General features: G+C 43.3%; 1 protein-coding gene across 1 annotated transcript; it reads left to right on the plus strand.

Moving 5' to 3' along the window:
* The first annotated feature begins 493 nt into the window (after nucleotides 1–493).
* OPN5 (opsin 5) lies at nucleotides 494–14,884 on the plus strand. Its single transcript, XM_019613613.3, has 6 exons — nucleotides 494–818; nucleotides 4,496–4,615; nucleotides 8,062–8,232; nucleotides 9,849–10,183; nucleotides 12,611–12,855; nucleotides 13,761–14,884. Exons 1-6 carry the CDS (start codon nucleotides 494–496, stop codon nucleotides 13,822–13,824), a joined length of 1,260 nt encoding a protein of 419 aa, XP_019469158.2. The 3' UTR covers nucleotides 13,825–14,884.
* The last annotated feature ends 4,963 nt before the right edge of the window (nucleotides 14,885–19,847 follow it).

Genomic DNA, 19,847 nt, shown 5'->3' on the forward strand with positions numbered 1-19,847 from the left:
TTACTCAGTACTCATGCTTCTTCTTCATAATCATAATAACCATGAATGGTTATAACCAAACCATGTGAAGTTGTTCGCATTAGATCCCACCATCTAAATAACTCTAAGGAGAATTGTGGATACGTCTCTTCACTTAACTGTGAAATTTACACAGCTGCAATCTGCAGACACAGTGCCCCTCAGGACATGAAGAAATTGCTGGGATTATGAGAATAGTGTGCACAGATAAAGACAAGTCCAGTGTGCATGGAACAACAAATCTATTCAGACATCAACAATTGCCCTGCTTGGTGTTCCTAGATCCCCAGCCTTGGGCTGCTTGGCTGGAAACATGAAGCTCCTTCAGACATCCAGGGAAGGTGCCTCAGGAGGCCTGGGTTGAGTGCTGCAGCACACTGCTTCCCAGCTACTGCTCAGTTGGGTTACTGCGATGTGTACAATACGAATCATGACATTTGCGGGCAAACGAAGTCAGGAAACAAACTATGGCCGGATGCTTTATGCAATTTTGAAGCAGATCTTGAAATGCCCTGGGAGCTGGGAGAACAGAGATGAGGATGGGAGGATACATCTTACATATGAAGAAAAGTATCTTCACCATTTCTGGTGGCAGATGGGTGCTGTTGTGTACTCTCTTGGATTTGTTTGTTTGTTTGTTTTCTCAGACACTGAGCTGGACATGAGTGGGATGGCGTCGGACCGCAACTCCTCCTCCCAGGAAGAATACCTCCCACACTACGTGCAGCAGGAAGACCCCTTTGCATCAAAGCTCTCTAGAGAAGCTGACATCATAGCTGGGTTTTATTTAACAGTAATTGGTAATGAGTTTTTATTTCATGTTTGAAACACAGCTGTAGTGATAGTGATAGGACAAGGGGAATGGTTTTAAAGTGAGCCAGGGGAGGTTTAGGTTGGATGTGAGGAGGAAGTTTTTCCCCCAGAGGGTGGTGAGGCAGTGGAACAGGTTGCCCAAGGAGGCTGTGGATGCCCCATCCCTGCAGGCATTCAAGGCCAGGCTGGATGTGGCTCTGGGCAGCCTGGGCTGCTGGTTGGCGACCTGCACACAGCAGGGGGTTGGGACTGGATGAGCGCTGGGGGCCTTTGCAACCCAGGCCATTCTGTGATTCTGTGATTCAATGGGCTGATACCTAAGGAGGATGCAAATGTAGTATTTGGATGCATACATGATAAAGAAAGGTACTTGGCTCAAATGAAAACTGCTATTGGTGTTTGTAAGGACCATAAGGATAAAGTAACTATGCAAGTAAAATGAAAACAAAAACAACAACAAAAAAACATGAATAAAAGTTAAATCTATAGCAAAAAGTGGGATATGATGTCTGAAGTAGAGCTACACGTGGATCCAACAGAGAAGCTGCTTGTTTATCAGCCCTTCTTAACTACAAGTTCAGTCTCACGGTTGTGATTTGTTTTTTTCACAGGAAACATGATTTCTGTTCTTCACCTTTATTCAGTTCTCTCTACGCTTTGAAATATGCTTCCACCTCACAGGGCTACTTCTTTGGAACTGGATAAATCTACACTACTTCCAGCCCTACAAATAGGCACCGGAGTGTGCTTTGGAAGGATTCATTTCAGCTCCCCAGACATATTTCCTGGGATTAAAAGCCAGTTTGCTTCACCAAGCAAAAAAAGCCTCAAGGGGGGTTGTTTTAGACAGCTCAGTGAAAACAGCTGTTTGTACAGCAGCCATAAAGTAATAATATATATTGTATATTTATGGAAGGATATAAAAACTTAGTATGCATACAAATTGGTACATGAATACTGAAAACAGCACAATGTCACTGAGGGGAGATAGAGCCTCACCCGTCAGCTCTATTGCTCTGAATCCCTTCTTCAATAATGGCCTAAGCAGAAGGCTGATGGGAAACAAGGGTTATTCCAGCATTTGTGGGATGTCAGCATTGGAAGGAAAAAGATCCCTTGGTCAGTCTGAGGAAAGGCACTTAGAGAGGCGAATGTGCAAGATAGCAAAGGAGAGCCACGAAGGTAGGACTGGGAGGTCTTTGTGCTTTGTGCATAACTAGTAGGGCAAGAGAATGAACCTGAGAGAAACCAATGTGAAGGAATATCCTCCACACCCCTGGGGCCAGCTGGCTGAGCCCAGAGCCCAGCTTGGTGCAGCATCGTTACATCACCTGGGCTCAGCATTACTGGGAAAATAGGGGTTGAGCTATGAGAAAACACATCAATTGAAGCCGTAGCAAAAGGAAACCAAAACTGCAGAAAGAAGTATAAGTGCTGAGACAGCAGTTAGAAGCTTGGGTATTTGCAAGCAAAAACATTGGCACAAAAAGAAATAATTCTGCCCCACAAGTAGCACAACAGATGGTAAATCGGCAAGAACAGGGACCTGCCTGATCCTGAAATGGAGAGCAGCACTTCCCAAACGACCAGCTGCCTGATGCTGCGTCAATGTTTAACCTTGAAATCAATTGAAGCTCTCATCTCTGTGCACCAGCCAATAAATAATTGCATTTATTCTGCTTGCAAAGTCCCTTTGAAAATGGTGAAAGACTCCAAAACAGAAAGGAGGAGAGGGTCATAAGCAGAAAGCAATGTTCAGTGTAATATGAAACAGAGGAGAGCTGCTGCCAGGAGATGAGCAGGACCTGAGAGAACACATCTGAGGGTGTTCTTTGATGTGTAGGCACATGAGAGACTTAGAAACCAGGCAATAAAATCACACGCTTTGAGACCAGAAGCCTTCTCTGATCAGAAACAACAGAACTGCAGCTTCTGCCCTCATTGTGAGTGCCTTCAAGGATGCAGTGGCATAGAATCACAGAACGGCCTGGGTTGCAAAGGCCCCCAGCGCTCATCCAGTCCCAACCCCCTGCTGTGTGCAGGTCGCCAACCAGCAGCCCAGGCTGCCCAGAGCCACATCCAGCCTGGCCTTGAATGCCTGCAGGGATGGGGCATCCACAGCCTCCTTGGGCAACCTGTTCCACTGCCTCACCACCCTCTGGGGAAAAAGGGGTGGAAGAAGCAACATCAGGTCTTCCTTCTTTACTTGTGCATAGTTGGGGAGAAGTTATCTTTTGATTCCAAAAAACACAGCAAGACTTTGGTTGGTTGGTGGTTCATGTGTGGGCTGTACCTTCTAAGCCTGGTTTAGCTCCTTACCCAGCGGACACCACCACCTCCTGTAGTGCAAACTTGTATTTGTTACCCATTCGTGTTTAGGTGGATGGCTGTGTTTTAATAATATCCTGGACCTGCAGAAATAGCAGAAGCTGGAAGGAAACACATCTGTGTTGTTCCCAGGTGGCTCTTATACTCTCTGCAGACAGAAACAATCCTGAATTTCTCTCTCCATGAAGCTTTCAAGCAGCTCAGGGTCCTCACTGGCTTTGCTGGGACACAGAGAAAAAAGTAGTGAACAGGGTGCATGGCTGTAGGAGTCCAGTTTTGTCTGAGGAAAAACTCTCTGTGGACCTCCATTCTGTTGGAAAAGATTCAGGACAGTGATAGGTAATTCAGAATGGTCTTGTTATTTTTTTCCAGCATATTTTTCCTTTCTTATTGTGATATAAATCAATTGTTATTATAACAATTAGCCTGTCATATGAATATAAATAATTTGCATTCATTTTGAAATGAAAATCTCAAAATCTGACAACACTGTAGAATAAAACTAGGTAGCTGGTCTGAGCTGGGGTGCTGGTGATTAGACAGCTGAGCTTCATTGGTGTGCTGTGTTACAAACCAGGTTCATGAGGAGCAAGGAATGGTGGAATTTCTGTTCGTGCCCTCAGCTGATGCCCATGCAGGATTGGGTGGTGAAGGCTGAGCCCTGGTTCTGAGGGGAGGATGGTACTCATTGTGGGAGGGAGATGTGGGAGGGCTGCAGCACCTTCCCTACAAAGCCAGGCTGAGGGAGCTGGGCTTGTTCAGCCTGGAGAAGAGAAGCTGCGGGGTGACCTCAGTGCAGCCTGCAGGACCTAAAGGGAGCCTACAGACAGGAGGGGAGTCAGCTCTTGGAAAGGGGAGATAACAGCAGGACAAGGGGAATGGTTTGAAGTTGAGGGAGGGCAGATTTCAGTTGGCTGTCAGGGGGAAGTTGTTTGCTGTGAGAGTGGTGAGGTGCTGGAACAGCTGCCCAGAGAGGCTGTGGATCCCCGTCCATCCCTGGAGGTGTTCAAGGCCAGGTTGGATGGGGCCCTGGGCAGCCTGGGCTGCTGTGAAATGTGGAGGTTGGTGGCCCTGCATGGCACAGGGGGGTTGGAGCTTCGTCATCCTTGAGGTCCCTTCCAACCCAACCATTCTGTGATTCTACGATCTATGATTCTATGTCTACAGCAGGTATCTCCATGAGGTACAAAATGTGGATGAATGTCGTGTTTCAGAGCAAAATGTCTCACCTAGGGAACAAAGAACAAGCACCAGAAATTTCACTAGTAGGATGGGACATCACTGTTTTTAAGGAGAACTCCAATTTTATTGCTTTTCTTTTCTTTTTGAATTTTAGGGATTCTTTCAACTCTGGGAAACGGGTATGTTATCTTTATGTCCTCAAAGCGAAAAAAGAAGTTAAGACCTGCTGAGATCATGACTGTTAATTTAGCGGTGTGTGATCTGGGCATTTCAGGTAATTTCATGTCTTAATTTATTCATCTGTGCCCTCTCACTATTCTTTCTGGCAGCAGAAGAGACAGTCCTCCAGAAGTGCTGGGGAGCCCCATATGCCTCTACTACTGACACTTCTGCGCTGTTATTTGCATGACAGAGGGAAGGACAGAAAACAACTTTCCTGCACAATTTGATGAAAGGAAGTGAAAACTCCAGAGGAGAAAATAGAGTTGAATTTAACAATTCTGTCTCAGACAAAGCTCGTGTTCCCCTCGGAACCGTGCAGCCTTCAGAGACAGCTCCCGTGTGTATCCCAGCACAGTGAGCAGGAAATGGATTTGCACTGCTATTGAGAAAATTGCCTTTATTTGCTGCAGGGTGCCACAAGAGGGATTCAAACCTCAGTAGGGGTGGGAGTGAAGGGAACGAATTGGAACCTGTCAGCAGCCATTGGCCTATCAGAGTTAATACTTTTCTTGCTGATGACTTTCCTCTTCTATCTTTGTATCAGTCTGTAGAGTAAAAGCAACATCAGCCAACTTGAGGGATTTCTATTTTAACCCAAAAGTCAGGGCTGAGCAACCCAGACGCTCTGGAATGAGACTGGAAGCTTTGTAAAGGCTTACACAATGCTGGGGAGTCAAGAGTCTTTGCAGCTCACTTCTTTGATTCTTCATGTGTGTCTCATTAAGCTGCTCAGAGTGACAGGAAAATGAGATGGAGTGAGCTGGATGTCCTTTAGAAAAGGCTTTTTTGGATGGCAGACAGCCTAATGAGTATAAAGGCTTGATGTGACCCAGCTATGACCATGCAGTGTCCCCAGTGCAATATAAATGACAGAACACTCCCATGCTCCCAGAGTCATCTGCTCCCTGTGTGTTGCATATGCTAGGACTGCTGTGCCCAGGTCCGGCACTCTTTTCCTACCCTCATCCCTCCTGAATGGTTTTGTCATTTTCCAAATGCCTGAAATAGTGCAGAACAACATAAAAGGATGGCTCCCAGCCCCTCAAAGGTGCAGCCTCTTGCTGCTCCCTCTGCACGCATCCAACAAACCGCTGACCCCCACAGCTTCCAGAAATTCTGTTGCTTTTCACTGGTCAGTAAGCATGGTTATCTGAATGAGGCACATCCCTTCTGCTGAAGAAAGCTGTTGGTATAAATATATTTATGCTGCTACCACAAAGATGAATCAATATTTGCTTTAGCATAACCACCCTGGAGACGCTATTTCCATCCTGCAGCACCCTAGGGAAGGAGTAATAAAGATCTGAATAGTGTGAGTTGCTCCACTGAAATGGAAATTTTCTGTAGCTGTACATTTGGAATGTAAAAGTATTTCCAAGCCACTGAAGGGTGTATCCCAAGCACACAAACTACAGCCCATCTGGGAATGCTATGAAAGTAAGAGTTCTAGCATAAGGGCTCCTTGCTTCTGTCCTTAGGCGTATCCCCAGCATAGAGCTGATCTTTGTCACCACATTTCTACAGGGATCTCAACTTCTCCATCTGCTGAAGTGTTGTTATGGAAAACAAGGGTGATTGGCAGAGCTACACGTGCTTTTTCTCCTTTCCTTTTGTTTTGGTAAAGGAAGACATTGACTCTAAAATGAGATGGGTTCTGCCTTTGGGCTAATCGTAGTGGAGATGGGACATTTTCCAAAGCCATTATATTTTCTTGGCTCACCGGAGCACTTTGTTGAAGAGCTGGGGTCTGCAATAGCCCTGCTTCCTGCAGATTGCCACTGGGTGGCAACAGCTCCTTGTTCAGGGCGGCACCAGGCTCGTTGTGTGCCAACAGAACATCGTTGTGTGCAAATACATGTGATGCCCTTTAGAGCTGACAGTGGCTTACATGGAGAAAGTTGCTTACTCTCAGAGTATATCCTAGCTTTTGTAGTATTTCATGTTTCTCTTGAAACCTTGACCACTAGGGTCTGCTTTTGCTTGAAAAATTAAAGTATTTCTTCTGCTTGAAGAAAAATGTGTTTTTATGATCTAAGCACAGCCTTCAGCTCAGCTAGAGCTTTCCTTACAGGCTGTTGTTTAAGAATACACCTCATTTTGAAGTCTTTTCACTTCTGTGAAATTCTATTACTTTATTTATATTAATAAGTTATGTTGGGGGAATTAGAGTTTGCTGGACCATGCTTGCCTGCTTTACAGGTTCATTACCTAAGCCACTGTGGCATCACAGACAGGGCAGCAGCCCAGGGTGTTTGGTGGTGCTGTAAACCCACGCAGGCACTCAGCTAACTCCTGTGCAGGAATATACATGGAGTTAAATATTTAAAGTTGTTTGAATGTTGCTGTCCAATGGTTCAGACTTTTGAGCATTTCGGGCTAGCAAAAGTGCAGGGTTCTGAAAGCATGGTGGTGTTCCTGGATTGTAAATGTTTGAGTTTTCTGTTCAGTTAAAGCTGATTATATTGTATGTCCAGTTTGAGAAAAAATAAAGTAAAATCAGAAGGTAGAGATTTCCAACTAGAAAATCGCTACTTCCAAGATTTCAGATTTCCCATTCTCCTGATATTTACGAAGAATGTGAATCACGTCAGTCTGTTTTAAGGCAAGAATGGAACAAAGTATGACCTAACCTGACTTCCTTCATAGCACACCATCCACTTCTATAAATGGAGAACCAAGCTAGAGAGCCACGAGGATCTCCAAAACACCTAGGGGTTTACCTGCTGGTTGGAGATGCTTAAAACTTCTGTGTACCTGCATGCAGATGACTTGCTGAGAGTCCCTCGGGACGTGTAGCAGTATGGGCAGGCACTGAAGCCATTCTGCTGCTCAGATCCATGCTCTGCCCTAGCATCTTTCTTACCTAACACTTTACTACAATGTAGATTCTAATACTGGGCCTTGGTATGCTTGCAGAAGACCTCTTTGAATACAAATTTGTTTCTCCTATATTTGAAGATGCTCAATTAATTATAAGGATGTAGCTTAAGTAAATCTGTGCCTGTTCCACATGCAAATTCACATGTTTGTGTTTGCAAGTGGACCTAAACCTGTATCTAGTATTAGATATGGAGGTTGGTGGCCCTGCCTGTGGTGGTGGGGGTTGGAGCTTCATGATCCTTGGGGTCCCTTCCAACCCAAGCCATTCTATTATTCTATGATTCTATGATAGACCATACTCAGAAGATTTTCTAGAGGGATGAATTTGTGTGTGCTTAGCACTAGAGTGTGAGTTGACTTCTCGTTCCTGCAGTCTGCAGGGAAGCATCTGTTTCCAGCACATACATCATATTAGAATAATCCTACTATGAGCAGATGCTGTGAGATTTAGCTGTGGTTGCCTTTGGCTTAGTCCTGTGGATCAATCACATCCACACTGCAGAGCATTTCTATTGGTGTTTGCTTTCTGCAAAGGGGAGGGTTTGCTTTTCTGAAAAAGGATGGTTTTATCAGTGATGGATTTTATCAGTCAACTGACAGTCTTCTCTCTGTTGGAAGTTGTAGGAAAACCCTTCAGTATCATTTCCTTCTTTTCTCACCGCTGGATCTTTGGATGGATGGGCTGCCGCTGGTATGGATGGGCTGGCTTCTTCTTTGGCTGTGGGAGCCTTATTACCATGACAGCTGTCAGTCTGGATAGATACCTAAAAATCTGTCACTTGGCTTATGGTAAGGAAGAGAAAATGTATTAAGGGATGATCTCATTCTGCCTCCTCTCCCCCTCCTGCCCAAGAAGACATTGGTCATTAGGGTTGTGAACAATTAGGGCAAGGAAACAAAACAATTAGCAATTATTTCCTGAAATAAAAGGAGAAAAAGAACAAAGCACAACACAAAACCCAAACCAACAAAGCAAACACAATACAGTACAAATGAGGGAGTTAAGGATTTACATGACCAGAAACAACTGAAACAACTGCTTTGGTTCTCTCTGCCAACATCCTACTTAAAATTAGGAAATCTTTCTTCACTGAGAGGTGGTCAGGCACTGGAAAAGGGTCCTCAGGAAACCAATCATGGTCTTGTACCTTAATACATGATTTAACTCTTAGATTGTCCTCTGTGGAGCCTGGAGTTGGACTCAGTGTTGTCCAACAGAATATTCCATGATTCTACAAATTTTCTCAAATGTTTGTGAATCAGAACCAAAATTTCTGATGGACTGGACTGTTATCATGGAGGTAGGTAGCCTTCTGTTTGAGATGTCAAGTATGTCTAAGCAGATCATACTGATGGTAGAAGAAATGTCTAGTTCTAACATGAGTAGGCTGTTGGGTCTTGTTACACTTCATTTGATGGATGGCAGAAGCCCTTTGCAACCACTGAAGCTGTGCTCTTAACCTCTTCTTGGATAAATTAAGCATCTTAAGCTTTTTCTCCTGTCATTATCATCTGAGGTTTCTAACCTGAAATCACACTTAAGCTCTCCAAAATACTGCTGTTAAATATAGAGAGGAATGCATGTATAAAAGTGATATGTTTGCATGACCCAAGTAATCCCTGCTAAATCTGTAGTGCCGGACATCCCCTCTTTGTTTCTGTCCCTCTGCTGTCTGCTTAAGTCAGAAGTTTTAGTAATCACTTACAGAGAAATCACTTTGTGTCTACCAAGCACCACTGATGTTAACAGATTCAAGTTTTGCACATATTGAAAGGTCTTGTGACCTGATACACAAAAGTATTCCTCATTAGACGCCTACAGTCCTGTAAGATATTTGGTGGGTTATTCAAAACAGCTAAAAGATTTGGATGTGAAATTGCTCATAATAAATGTGATATCTCTCTAGTCTGGAGATAGATCTTGAAAGGAGGAAATGAATTTAGCAATGAAAGCTGTTACTGACATACCCATCAACGCTGTATATCTTCAAATATGAAGTATTATATGCTTGACTCTTTTCAGTTAAAGAACACAGTCACAGTTTGGAAAAGATGTTTTTCTTCCATCAGGAGGATCTAACTCCCCAACAAAATAAGGGGAATTCCCATGATCGTTGCTGAGCTAGCTGTTTGGATTGCTTTTGTACAGACTCCTGTAGGTGTAAATCACCATAGCTCAAAGCAGAGACCTAACATGTCATCCCTACAGTCAAGCATCTCTCCATGAGGTACGGGGCTGGGCTGGGGTGGTTAGCTTGGGTGTCCACTGTAGAAGGAGCTGAAATGAACCCTATGAGGTTGCTGACAAACAGCCAAGGAAGCTCTTGCTTTACACGTAGGGTGTCATGTTTAATTGTGCCAAATACGTGTGGAACAGTGGTTGTAACCCTCAAATTTTCTTCCAGGTACCTGGCTTAAGAGTCACCATGCCTTTATCTGCCTGGCACTAATCTGGGCCTATGCGACCTTCTGGGCTACAGTGCCTTTTGCTGGTGTGGGAAGCTATGCTCCTGAGCCCTTTGGGACCTCGTGCACCCTGGACTGGTGGCTGGCGCAGGCTTCAGTGGCTGGGCAGGCTTTCATTCTCAGCATTCTTTTCTTTTGCCTCCTGTTTCCAACTGCAGTGATTGTGTTCTCCTATGTTAAAATCATTTTAAAAGTCAAGTCGTCCACCAAAGAGGTTGCTCACTACGACACCAGGATCCAGAACAGCCACATACTTGAAATGAAGCTGACCAAGGTAAGCGGGAAGATTTCACTTCACTTACCTTACAGGATGATAAAAATGGGCTTGAAGAACATCAGCAGTGTGCTGTCCTGTGCTGAGTGATGGCATGATCTGAAAGTGATGATCTAGCTTTCTCACTGTCAAGATGGGAAAAAGCAAGAACTGATACATAATTTCCATGCTGATACTGGCTATTGTGCAGTTTCTGGTTGTGCCAAACACAACCAGACTTCTTGTAAAAATTCACCATCACCTGCAATCCAGGCCAAGAAGCAGACGGGCAGCTTCCTTTACTTGGTTGATCCAGCATTCATTTCATTACGTTTTTAAGAGGTTAAAATGAGATTTCTATAGTATACAGCAATGAGTGACATCATATCAGAACACGCCTGAACTACCAGTGACTGCCGTGCTGTCAGTGCAGCTGGCAAAGCTACATTTGTGATTTGTGTTTAAAAATGGTCACCTGGGTGCAGTGCAATTTTTCGGTTATTCAGCATCTTTCCTCTGAAGAACGGGGGAACTTCTGATTCAGTGTATGGGGTTTGACTCTTTTTCCCCATGTTGCAGGAGCCTTGTAAAACTTCTATGTGTGGTAATTGTAGCAATTTTCCCTCCTACCTTGGATGTACAGAGGGGAATGTTATCTTGGAGCTACAGTATAGTTGGTTTATATATAAATATGGATTATGAATCTCCATCATAACGCATCTAACCCCACTGCGTGGTTTCCAAGAGAGGCAGTGTTTGAGATCCTTGTCTGACAAGCACTGTTTTGTTGGTGATGGGCAACAAAAGAGCATAATATATAAAACTTCCCTGCCAATAATATTTCTACTAAGATGTAGAACAAAAGGCTCCACAAAAGCTTTTGTAATATATAAAAAAAATAAATTGTGCTTTCTGATGACATTTTCATTGCAATCCTCCTCTTTGTCTTAATCAAATGAATGTGCCTGTTGTACTCTCAGGCTGGGTATGGAGGAACACTCAGGCAGTGGCAGCTGTAGAATGGCTTACATTCTTCAGGATGTAGTATTGCGTGATGGCATTTGAAGTGACGAGGGATGCTCTGAAAGTAATGCCTCTTATTTTATGATGTTGGCCCATGATGTCAGAGGTGGATGTTGGTGGGATGGCAACAGGGGCTGTAAAACTGTGGTTCACCTCCTCTGGTGCAGAGTCTTGCAAGCAGGCTCTTGGTCATCACTGTGAAAATCCACAGCTCATGGTGGTGCCTATGTTGAAAAATTGTATTTTGTAGCTGAGGCTGTGCTCTATCAAATAGTGTTATTGTGCTCTTTGTATCCGCTGTAGTTTCCATGGAAATAAATAGGAAGTCTAGGTATATCAAGCTGTGACTCAGTGGAGACAGACTGGCTCAGATAGTCAATATATCCCAGATTATGGCTGAAAGAGTTTTTCTTTAATGTTTATATGAAATAATTCTATGGTTACATTTCCTAGTGTTACAAGGAACTCACTTTCTTGGAATGCAGCTTTCCAGGAATGCAACTTAAAAAATCTGTAGGAATTTGCTTTTCAAAGTATCTGCAGAGACTCATGGAGTATGAAATTCATGTTATGTGTAAAGAAAAAGAAAACTGGTGTTGCGCCAATGTTCTCAGTCTCAAATTTCTGATTGATTCAATTCCGGTTGATTCAAGCAAATACACTATTTTGTTTATCTGCTGAGATGGGCAATCCCACTGACTTGACATCTCATGTCTTCTTGAATGACTTAATGCTCACTTTCTGGTATTGGAAGGAATCCAAATGTCTGGCATTTTTCCAGCAGAAGATGGGCCATAGACCCCCTCATGGGTACAGGCAGATGAACTTGGTTTGGAAAAACTCTTCTCCATCCTCTTATGGACGCCCATCCTCATGGAGGGTTCCCCATCCCATTGGATTTTGACACTTTCTCTGTGGGACATCAGCACAGCCTACAGGGAAGCAAGTAGCCCTGCTCTGACTGGGAGTGCTGTGATTTAGACATAGGGTTATGAATTTTAGGTGGTCCTCTGTGCAACCAGGAGCTGGACTCAAGCATCTGTGTGGGCTCCTTCTAACCAGGATATTCTAGGATTATTTTGTTTTCTTTTTAAAATTTATTTTTATTTGCAATTAAAATAGCAAGAGTGTGCGTGGGAAAGTAGTACGGGGGTGACTTGTGATTTTCCACTTCCTCAAACTGTCACCAATGTCTGATTATTCCGCGTAGGCAGAGTTAAGTGTTTAAAATCCTCTTTTGTATCCAGGGAAATGAAATACAGAGAGAAGATGCTACACCTTTTTCAGACTGCGAGTTTATCTTAAGCAGGTTGTACTTCTTTTCCATTCCGTCAGATGTTCCCTTGCATTTTGCTGAACTCTGCAATGTTCTGTAAGCAAGGACAGCTCTTCCAGATTAACTCCTTTCCCTCTTCCTCTCACAAGGTGGCAATGTTGATCTGTGCCGGATTCCTCATTGCCTGGATCCCCTACGCCGTGGTCTCTGTGTGGTCAGCCTTCGGACAGCCGGATTCAGTTCCCATTCAGTTCTCGGTGGTACCAACTCTGCTTGCCAAGTCGGCTGCCATGTACAACCCAATTATTTACCAGGTCATTGATTGCAAATTTGCATGCTGCCGGTCAGGTGGGCTGAAGGCACTGCAGAAGAAGAGCTCTTTGAAGGAATCGAGGTAATTTCTTCTTTCAGATCTCAAATGTGTTTCAATACAATGCTCCAAAAAATTACTGAACATAAGATCTTCCAAGAGTCATGGCTCTTCAAATCTCTGCTTTTATTTTTGACCCTGGCCTTTCTTTTTGACCATGACTTATGCAAGGTCTTTCTCTTCTGGCTCCCCTTCTTTACTTTATATAAATGAAATAATGTATAAATGTATAAATATGAAAAGCACTCATCAAACAAACAAACAAACAAATAAAGAATCCAAAAAGGCCTCAGTTCCATTTCCAGCTTTGTAGCTTTGGTGCAGTCTGTGCTGACCACCATTAGAGGTCACGGAACCACTGACTGTCCGTGGAAGAAAAATACTTCTAGTTCTGTCTTACCTTCCGAGTCAGAACAAGGTAATGCTGTAAATCAGTCTGAACAGCAGGGGCTGGAGTTAAGGCCACAGATGCTCTACCAGAGTTGATTGACTGGAGATACGTAGAATTCCAGGAAAATATAAGTATGTATGTATGAGAGGCATGAAGACCTATGCCGTCATTTTGTTTCCTTTCCTAATGTACTGTCCACAAGGGTACTTGATATTTTCTACGGCTCCCATAGCAGTTGGTTCTGTGATCAAAGGCTCAGGTTTATCTCATCTGCAGAAGATACAAGGTCAATAGATGTTGTTTAACTGAGGTGCCACACTCGTAGTTTACCCAAGAAATCTCTGCAGCTTTGGGCAAAAGGGAGACAAACCTGAAGCAGCCTTAAATATCACTGCAAAGGAGAAAGGAGGTTGAATAAAGTCCCTCTTTCTCAGGTTTGTGTGGTGAAGAAATGTTCTAAAAAATGACCTTTCCCAAATTAGGAACTTAATGGTTAGCATGTGTCACACAACATGCTTGTGCTTTCTCCTTCCCACAGGATGTACACCATATCTTCACACAGGGATTCAGCAGCACCGAGTGAAACCCAACTGGAAGTGTGAAGGCTTGTTTCACAGCGAGGGAAAACCTGATGACAAACAATCACACCATTGCAAATCCGTCTTCCTGTGAATAAATTAAAACAATGACAGTTTTTTTTTTTTTACTTCTCAGTCATATGTACAATGTAGTTCTTTCCATACCAACTAAAACAGGGTGATTAGAGCCAGGTGAATGTTTTAATTATTCAGAGAAGAGGAAAGAGAGAAGATTCATTTGTATAAAAGAAATGGATCCGCTTCAGAGCCTTTGAAATATGTTTTTTGTTTCATAGAAGCACAGAATGGTTTGAGCAGGAAGGGACCCGCGAAGGCCATCGGCGCCGGCCTGCAGTGCACAGGGACACCGCAGCTCCTCAGTGCTCAGAGCCCCGTCCCCTGGCCTTGGCTGTGTGCAGGACGGGGCAGCACCACCTCTGGGCACCCTGTGCAGCGCCTCACCGCCTCACCGCAAGCAGCTCCTTCTTCACATCGACCGAAATCTGCCCTCCTTCAGTCCGAACCCATCGCCCTCGTCCCGTCACGCGGACCCTGATAAGAGTCTGTCCCTTCTCTCGTGCAGCCCTGGAGGCACTGCAGGCCGCTCTCAGCTCTCCCCGCTCCTTCTCCTCTCCAGCAGCACAGCCCAGCTCTCAGCCTGCCCTCACAGGGAGCTGCTCCATCCCTCGGGCCATTTCTGTGGCCCTCCTCTGGATGCGCTCCAACACATAATACAGCAAATCCCTGCTCAATCCTAAGTATGAATCTGGACTCGAAGCCAATGCTGAGAAAGGTTATGGCACACACACACACAGAAATCTTTCTCATGTGCAGTTGGGTCTGATTCTAAAGCACAAACTCTGCAAGGATGAAGTCTAGGAAGGATTCAGGCAGTCCCAAAGAGAGCACGTAAGTTTCAAATGCAGCACTAAACAAACGATGTGCTTTGAAAGGATCTGCAGGGTAAGGCGGACAAATAATTGTGCTGCACCTGGGCCATAATTCTTCCCATTCTATTCTTCTTCATTTGTGGATTTGCCTTAAAAATGAGGCATCCCTACTCACCAGATATTAGCTATCCAGTATAAGCAGGTTATTAACTCTGTAAATAATGATTCTGATGTTTGATTGTGGTTTCTACTGGGAGGAACTGATATATGAAATAAGTAATAGAAAATCAGAATCTCCCATACAAATTTTTGCAGACTGTACATTGAAAAATGTACAAGATTTAAAGTCTTATTCTGAATTGTGTTTTTAAAGAGAGAAAGCATTCATGAACGCATTTCAATTGGTTTCCTATTCAACATTTAATAGTGCTTTTATCATACTGTTATTTCACAACTGTGATGTAATTGCATTTTATAGCATAGATTTGAAGTAGCCTGATGTTGACTGGCACTCCCATTCTGCAGTACGAACACTTGCTCTGCTCTCAGACGACATTCAGACAACATGGCAAAAGTTGGACGTTGCTGAACTTCCCAAGTTGGGTAGAAGCATCACTTCGTCTTCTACAGTATTTTAGGACTTTGAGAAAACACTAGGAGAACTCACTAAAGGGTGAGGAGTTGCTGTGATACCTATGTGATATTCTATGCCAAATTTTGCCAAGAAATCAAGTATTCTCATCTCTATGGATCTTGCACTACAGAGCAATGTTGTGATGTAACCAAGCTGGCAGCCCTTGGCTCTTCCCCCACCCCCAACACCTGGACATGACCTGAGCCAAAGCATCAACAAAGCCCAACACAGCAATTGCTTCCTTCTCTGAAGGAAGTTTTCTTTACTGCATCTTCAATATTTCAACTCTGTGATATTAATCATTTTATCTATTAATATTAGATCTTCAGTGAAATTAGTGCTGTGAAGAATAATTGCCATGAATATTATGTATCCTATGTGCACATTCAGACTGAGCTGCCAAGAAGCAAAGTATTATCTGAATTCACTGCCACTGGCTTGAAGGAAATAATGGACATGGGTTAAAACTCCATTTAGATAATGAGCTGACCTGGATAGTAAGATTGTCCCAGTGAGAATAACTCACTACTTTGTATTTCAAGGTTACAGGCAATGAAACTGTGAAGCCCGTGGGTATGAAGACTTTTAATTTGGTCATTACCAGTCATAGCTGTAGAATGTCTTTGAGCCTTCCTCTATGGGTTTGGAAACTGTTGATAACATAGAAGTAATGGTCAACGCTGCTTGAAAAGTACTGACATTTGAAAGGGGTGAATTAAGCAAATATTTATGGTAAAAAAAGTTGAAAGAAGAGCACTATGATGGAAGTTGTGGTTGTCAGTTTGAAGATTTCACAGAAATTTGCCCATAGAGGTGAATGGAGCTGGAGAAAGATTTCTTTCTACGCCTGTAGTAATAATGAGAGAAGAAACAGCAGCATAGCAATTGATTGGTTTGTTTGTTGTTTGGTTTTGTTGTTTGGTTTTGGTTTGTTTTTGTTTTGTTTGTTTAGATATTTATGGCCCAGGCGGCAGCAGACCTTTAGTTTTGTGACATCCAAAGCGATGTCGTATCTTCATATGAAGGGATTATCATTAATGAACTGACAGCAATGTCAGTGAATGGAATTGTTAGGTGGAAATTTTCTCTTTGATGTAATGTCTTTATGGACAATATTCCACCTGCAGTGTGCAGGGTTATCCTGCATTATCCATTTCTGCTTATGATTCTAACCCTTCCCATAAGAAAAAAATTAAGTTGTTTGCTGTGAGAGTGGGGAGGTGCTGGAACAGCTGCCCAGAGAGGCTGTGGATCCCCGTCCATCCCTGGAGGTGTTCAAGGCCAGGTTGGATGGGGCCCTGGGCAGCCTGGGCTGCTGTGAGATGTGGAGGTTGGTGGCCCTGCATGGCACAGGGGGGTTGGAGCTTCGTCATCCTTGAGGTCCCTTCCAACCCAGGCCATTCTGTGATATGATGATGACATGGAACTTCCAGACAATTCAGTCGTTCCTCAGTGAATTTGCTGTGACATCTTTTCAGCTCCATTTCCCAATTCAGAGTGTTCCCACGTGACTCTTGCCTCAGGTTGGAAGTTGATAATAAAGATAATGTTCACCAGAACACGCTTTTCTCTCCCTTCTCTCTCAAGATAAATGATTGCTTGTTTTCCTCCACAACTGTGTCTTTGCAAGTGTCACAGGGCTTTGTAGTTCTCCAGCCCCAAAGAATAATGTTTAGTCACGTGAAATTAGAATTTCTGCAGGACTGCTGCTGAGCTTTGCAATGAAGGGAAGAGGCTGTTATTATCATTGCCATCTTTGCATGTGTTTCTTGAGCCATTGCATATCCCATAGTGGCCTTTCTCTGCTATTCCTATTCTTGCTTTGTTTTTCAGGATGACTTATATTGCCCTTTATTTGGTAGATAGAGGTGTAGGGCAATTGAAGCATGACCTTCACTTCCCCAGTTATGACATACAACAAAATCTTTTGAAGTGTAAGGCTTGATTACAGGGTTTCAGGCTCTCATTATTTCTGAACTTAAAGGATTCTTCATTAACCATGTGCAATCAGCTTTTATCAGTCACCAACTGTAGTTTCGTCATGACAGCCATTCTGTTAGTGACCTATTCTAAGAGGGATGTTCAAAGTCAAAACAGCTAACAACATTTAGCAACATTTGGATGAAATTTGCTCACAGATAGTAAAGCTTAATTAGCTTTCCTGTGCCACAAAAATAGCTCCTTAGTCTTTTTATTTTTCGATGTAGCATCTAAAGGGAATTCTGGGAGTAGATCTCTTACCCTTGGTGTAAAATGACAGAGATATATGTGAAATACTAGGAAAATACATTATTGTAGCACAGACTGTGTTTTAGTTGTAGATGGTGGATGTGGCATGAGGTATACCGTGCATTTTAAATGACAAATAATGTTTACATTGCATCAAGCTTCATCCTACATTAATGAAAGTATTAAACATTTAGAAAATAGGTACCTGTACAAAGTAGATACGACAAGGGAGTCATGAAGGTCTTGTCAGTTCAGAAAATGGGCCACACAGAGGCTTAGCATCCTAAAGTAAGAAATTGGGATGAAAGTCAAAAAAGGGGTTTGCATTCATGGGAGCAATTTGCAACACCTAAATGTCTCCCTCCAATCTGAACATCCTTTACACTGAGTTGAAAGACATTATATCAAACAGTGAGTAGAGAAGAATCTGCCTGGCTTCCTGCCATTTTGGTCTCAAAGTTAAGGAACAATGTAGAGGAACTAAGGAAAGTATAGTGGATCTGGGGAGAGACCTCACTGTGGCCTTCCAGTACTTGAAGGGAGCGTATGAACAGGAGGGGGAACGGCTGTTTGTGAGGGTGGGTGGTGACAGGACAAGGGGAATGGTTTTAAAGTGAGCCAGGGGAGGTTTAGGTTGGATGTGAGGAGGAAGTTTTTCATGCAGAGGGTGGTGAGGCAGTGGAACAGGTTGCCCAAGGAGGCTGTGGATGCCCCATCCCTGCAGGCATTCAAGGCCAGGCTGGATGTGGCTCTGGGCAGCCTGGGCTGCTGGTTGGCGACCTGCACACAGCAGGGGGTTGGGACTGGATGAGCGCTGTGGGCCTTTGCAACCCAGGCCATTCTGGGATTCTATGATAAGAAGATGTAATTGTGCACAAGCAGCAGAAGATAAGAGGAGAAGGTGACAGGGTTAAGTTAAGTAGCCTAGAATAGGAAAGGTCTGAGAGTAAATTATAACAGTCTATAAATAGCTTTAAGGCAATAATAATGTAAATGAAGAAAGGGAATTATTCACAGTCTCTGAGGATGATAAAATGAGAAATCAAATGTGGAAGCTAAAGCAGGAAAAGCTGCAAGAAGACATTCTGAAGGAGGGGAGCAGTCAGGCCTGGGGAGAGGTTTCAAGGGGAGAAGTTGGTGTGTGATTTACCAGATCAACTAGTCCAGTAGCAGAACTTACAACTGGAAATATTTCTTTTTAGTGCTGAGATCTGCTTTTCTGAAAAATTTCCTTATGTAAAAATTGATACTGTCTTACCTTAAGGTCTGCCTTTATTCATGGGGAACATACTGATGTCATAGCAAAGGCTAGACTGTGCACACTGAAACTCACTTTAGGAGGTCTGGTGTACAGTGAAACTCTGTTTAATGAATCCAAAGTCGTTGCAATGTAGTGGCGTGTATAAGTGCCAAGTGCAAAACTTTGTTTTGAGAGAAATAGCTTAGCTTTCTCAGTTAGTATGTGAGTTTTTAGAGAGGCATCACTTCGTAGCACTTGCAGTTCATGACGAAACAAAGCGCTGCAATTTCTGCAGTGGATAATTTCTTGGAATAATACGTTTTCAGTTATGCTACTGAGATTTTGAGAATACGATGATAAATCTGGTATCTGAAAATGATGACATTAAAATACAGCAAATAAATACAGGGAAATTAAATTGCATGAAGAAATTACCTTTAGAAAAAAACATTTATTAGTAGAGTGTGAATTTCATTCTTAGGAATTGAATTTCTAATGCTGTTAAATTTACAAAGATGTCGGCAGACTTTCAGTGATACTGATCCAAACCAGCTGAAACTCCGACATCTCAAAGCTTAGGTATGTTCACTGAGTAGGTACTGATTCCTACTACTGAAGAAGACATAAGGAAGAAGAAATTAGGCATTGGCACAGATGTGCAGAGAAGCTATGGATGCCCCATCCCTGGTAATGTTCAAGGCCATGTTGGATGGGGCCCTGGGCAGCCTGAGCTGGTGGGGGACATCTCTGCCCAGGGGAGGGATTTGGAACTCAATGGTCCTTAAGGCCCTTTCCAACACAAACCATTCTATGACTCCCTTCATAAGAAAGCATTTCCCATTAAGGGAATAACTGAAGTGTAATTTCTTGTGTATATGTTATATTTACTGTTTTGATTTGTTGGCAATGGAATTGTAACTGCATTTTAAATCCTAACACTGACCTATGCATAGCATTCTAGAGCAAGAAATCACAGGCACCTCTTTCGTGTTTAAGGTATCAAATTCCTTCTTATGTATCCTTATAAGACAATGATCTACGTCTATTTCCAGTG

The sequence above is a fragment of the Meleagris gallopavo genome, chromosome 2 (genome assembly GCF_905368555.1).
Source record: "Meleagris gallopavo chromosome 2, MGAL_WU_HG_1.1, whole genome shotgun sequence".
Taxonomy (NCBI): domain Eukaryota; kingdom Metazoa; phylum Chordata; class Aves; order Galliformes; family Phasianidae; genus Meleagris; species Meleagris gallopavo.

Bases quoted from the DNA above. Each gene is read 5' to 3' on its own strand.
- OPN5 (XM_019613613.3), top strand. From the start codon at position 494: ATGCTTTATGCAATTTTGAAGCAGATCTTGAAATGCCCTGGGAGCTGG. The intron at 8,233-9,848 runs GTAAGGAAGAGA...ATTTTCTTCCAG, and splicing joins AATCTGTCACTTGGCTTATG to GTACCTGGCTTAAGAGTCAC. The intron at 10,184-12,610 runs GTAAGCGGGAAG...TCCTCTCACAAG, and splicing joins TTGAAATGAAGCTGACCAAG to GTGGCAATGTTGATCTGTGC.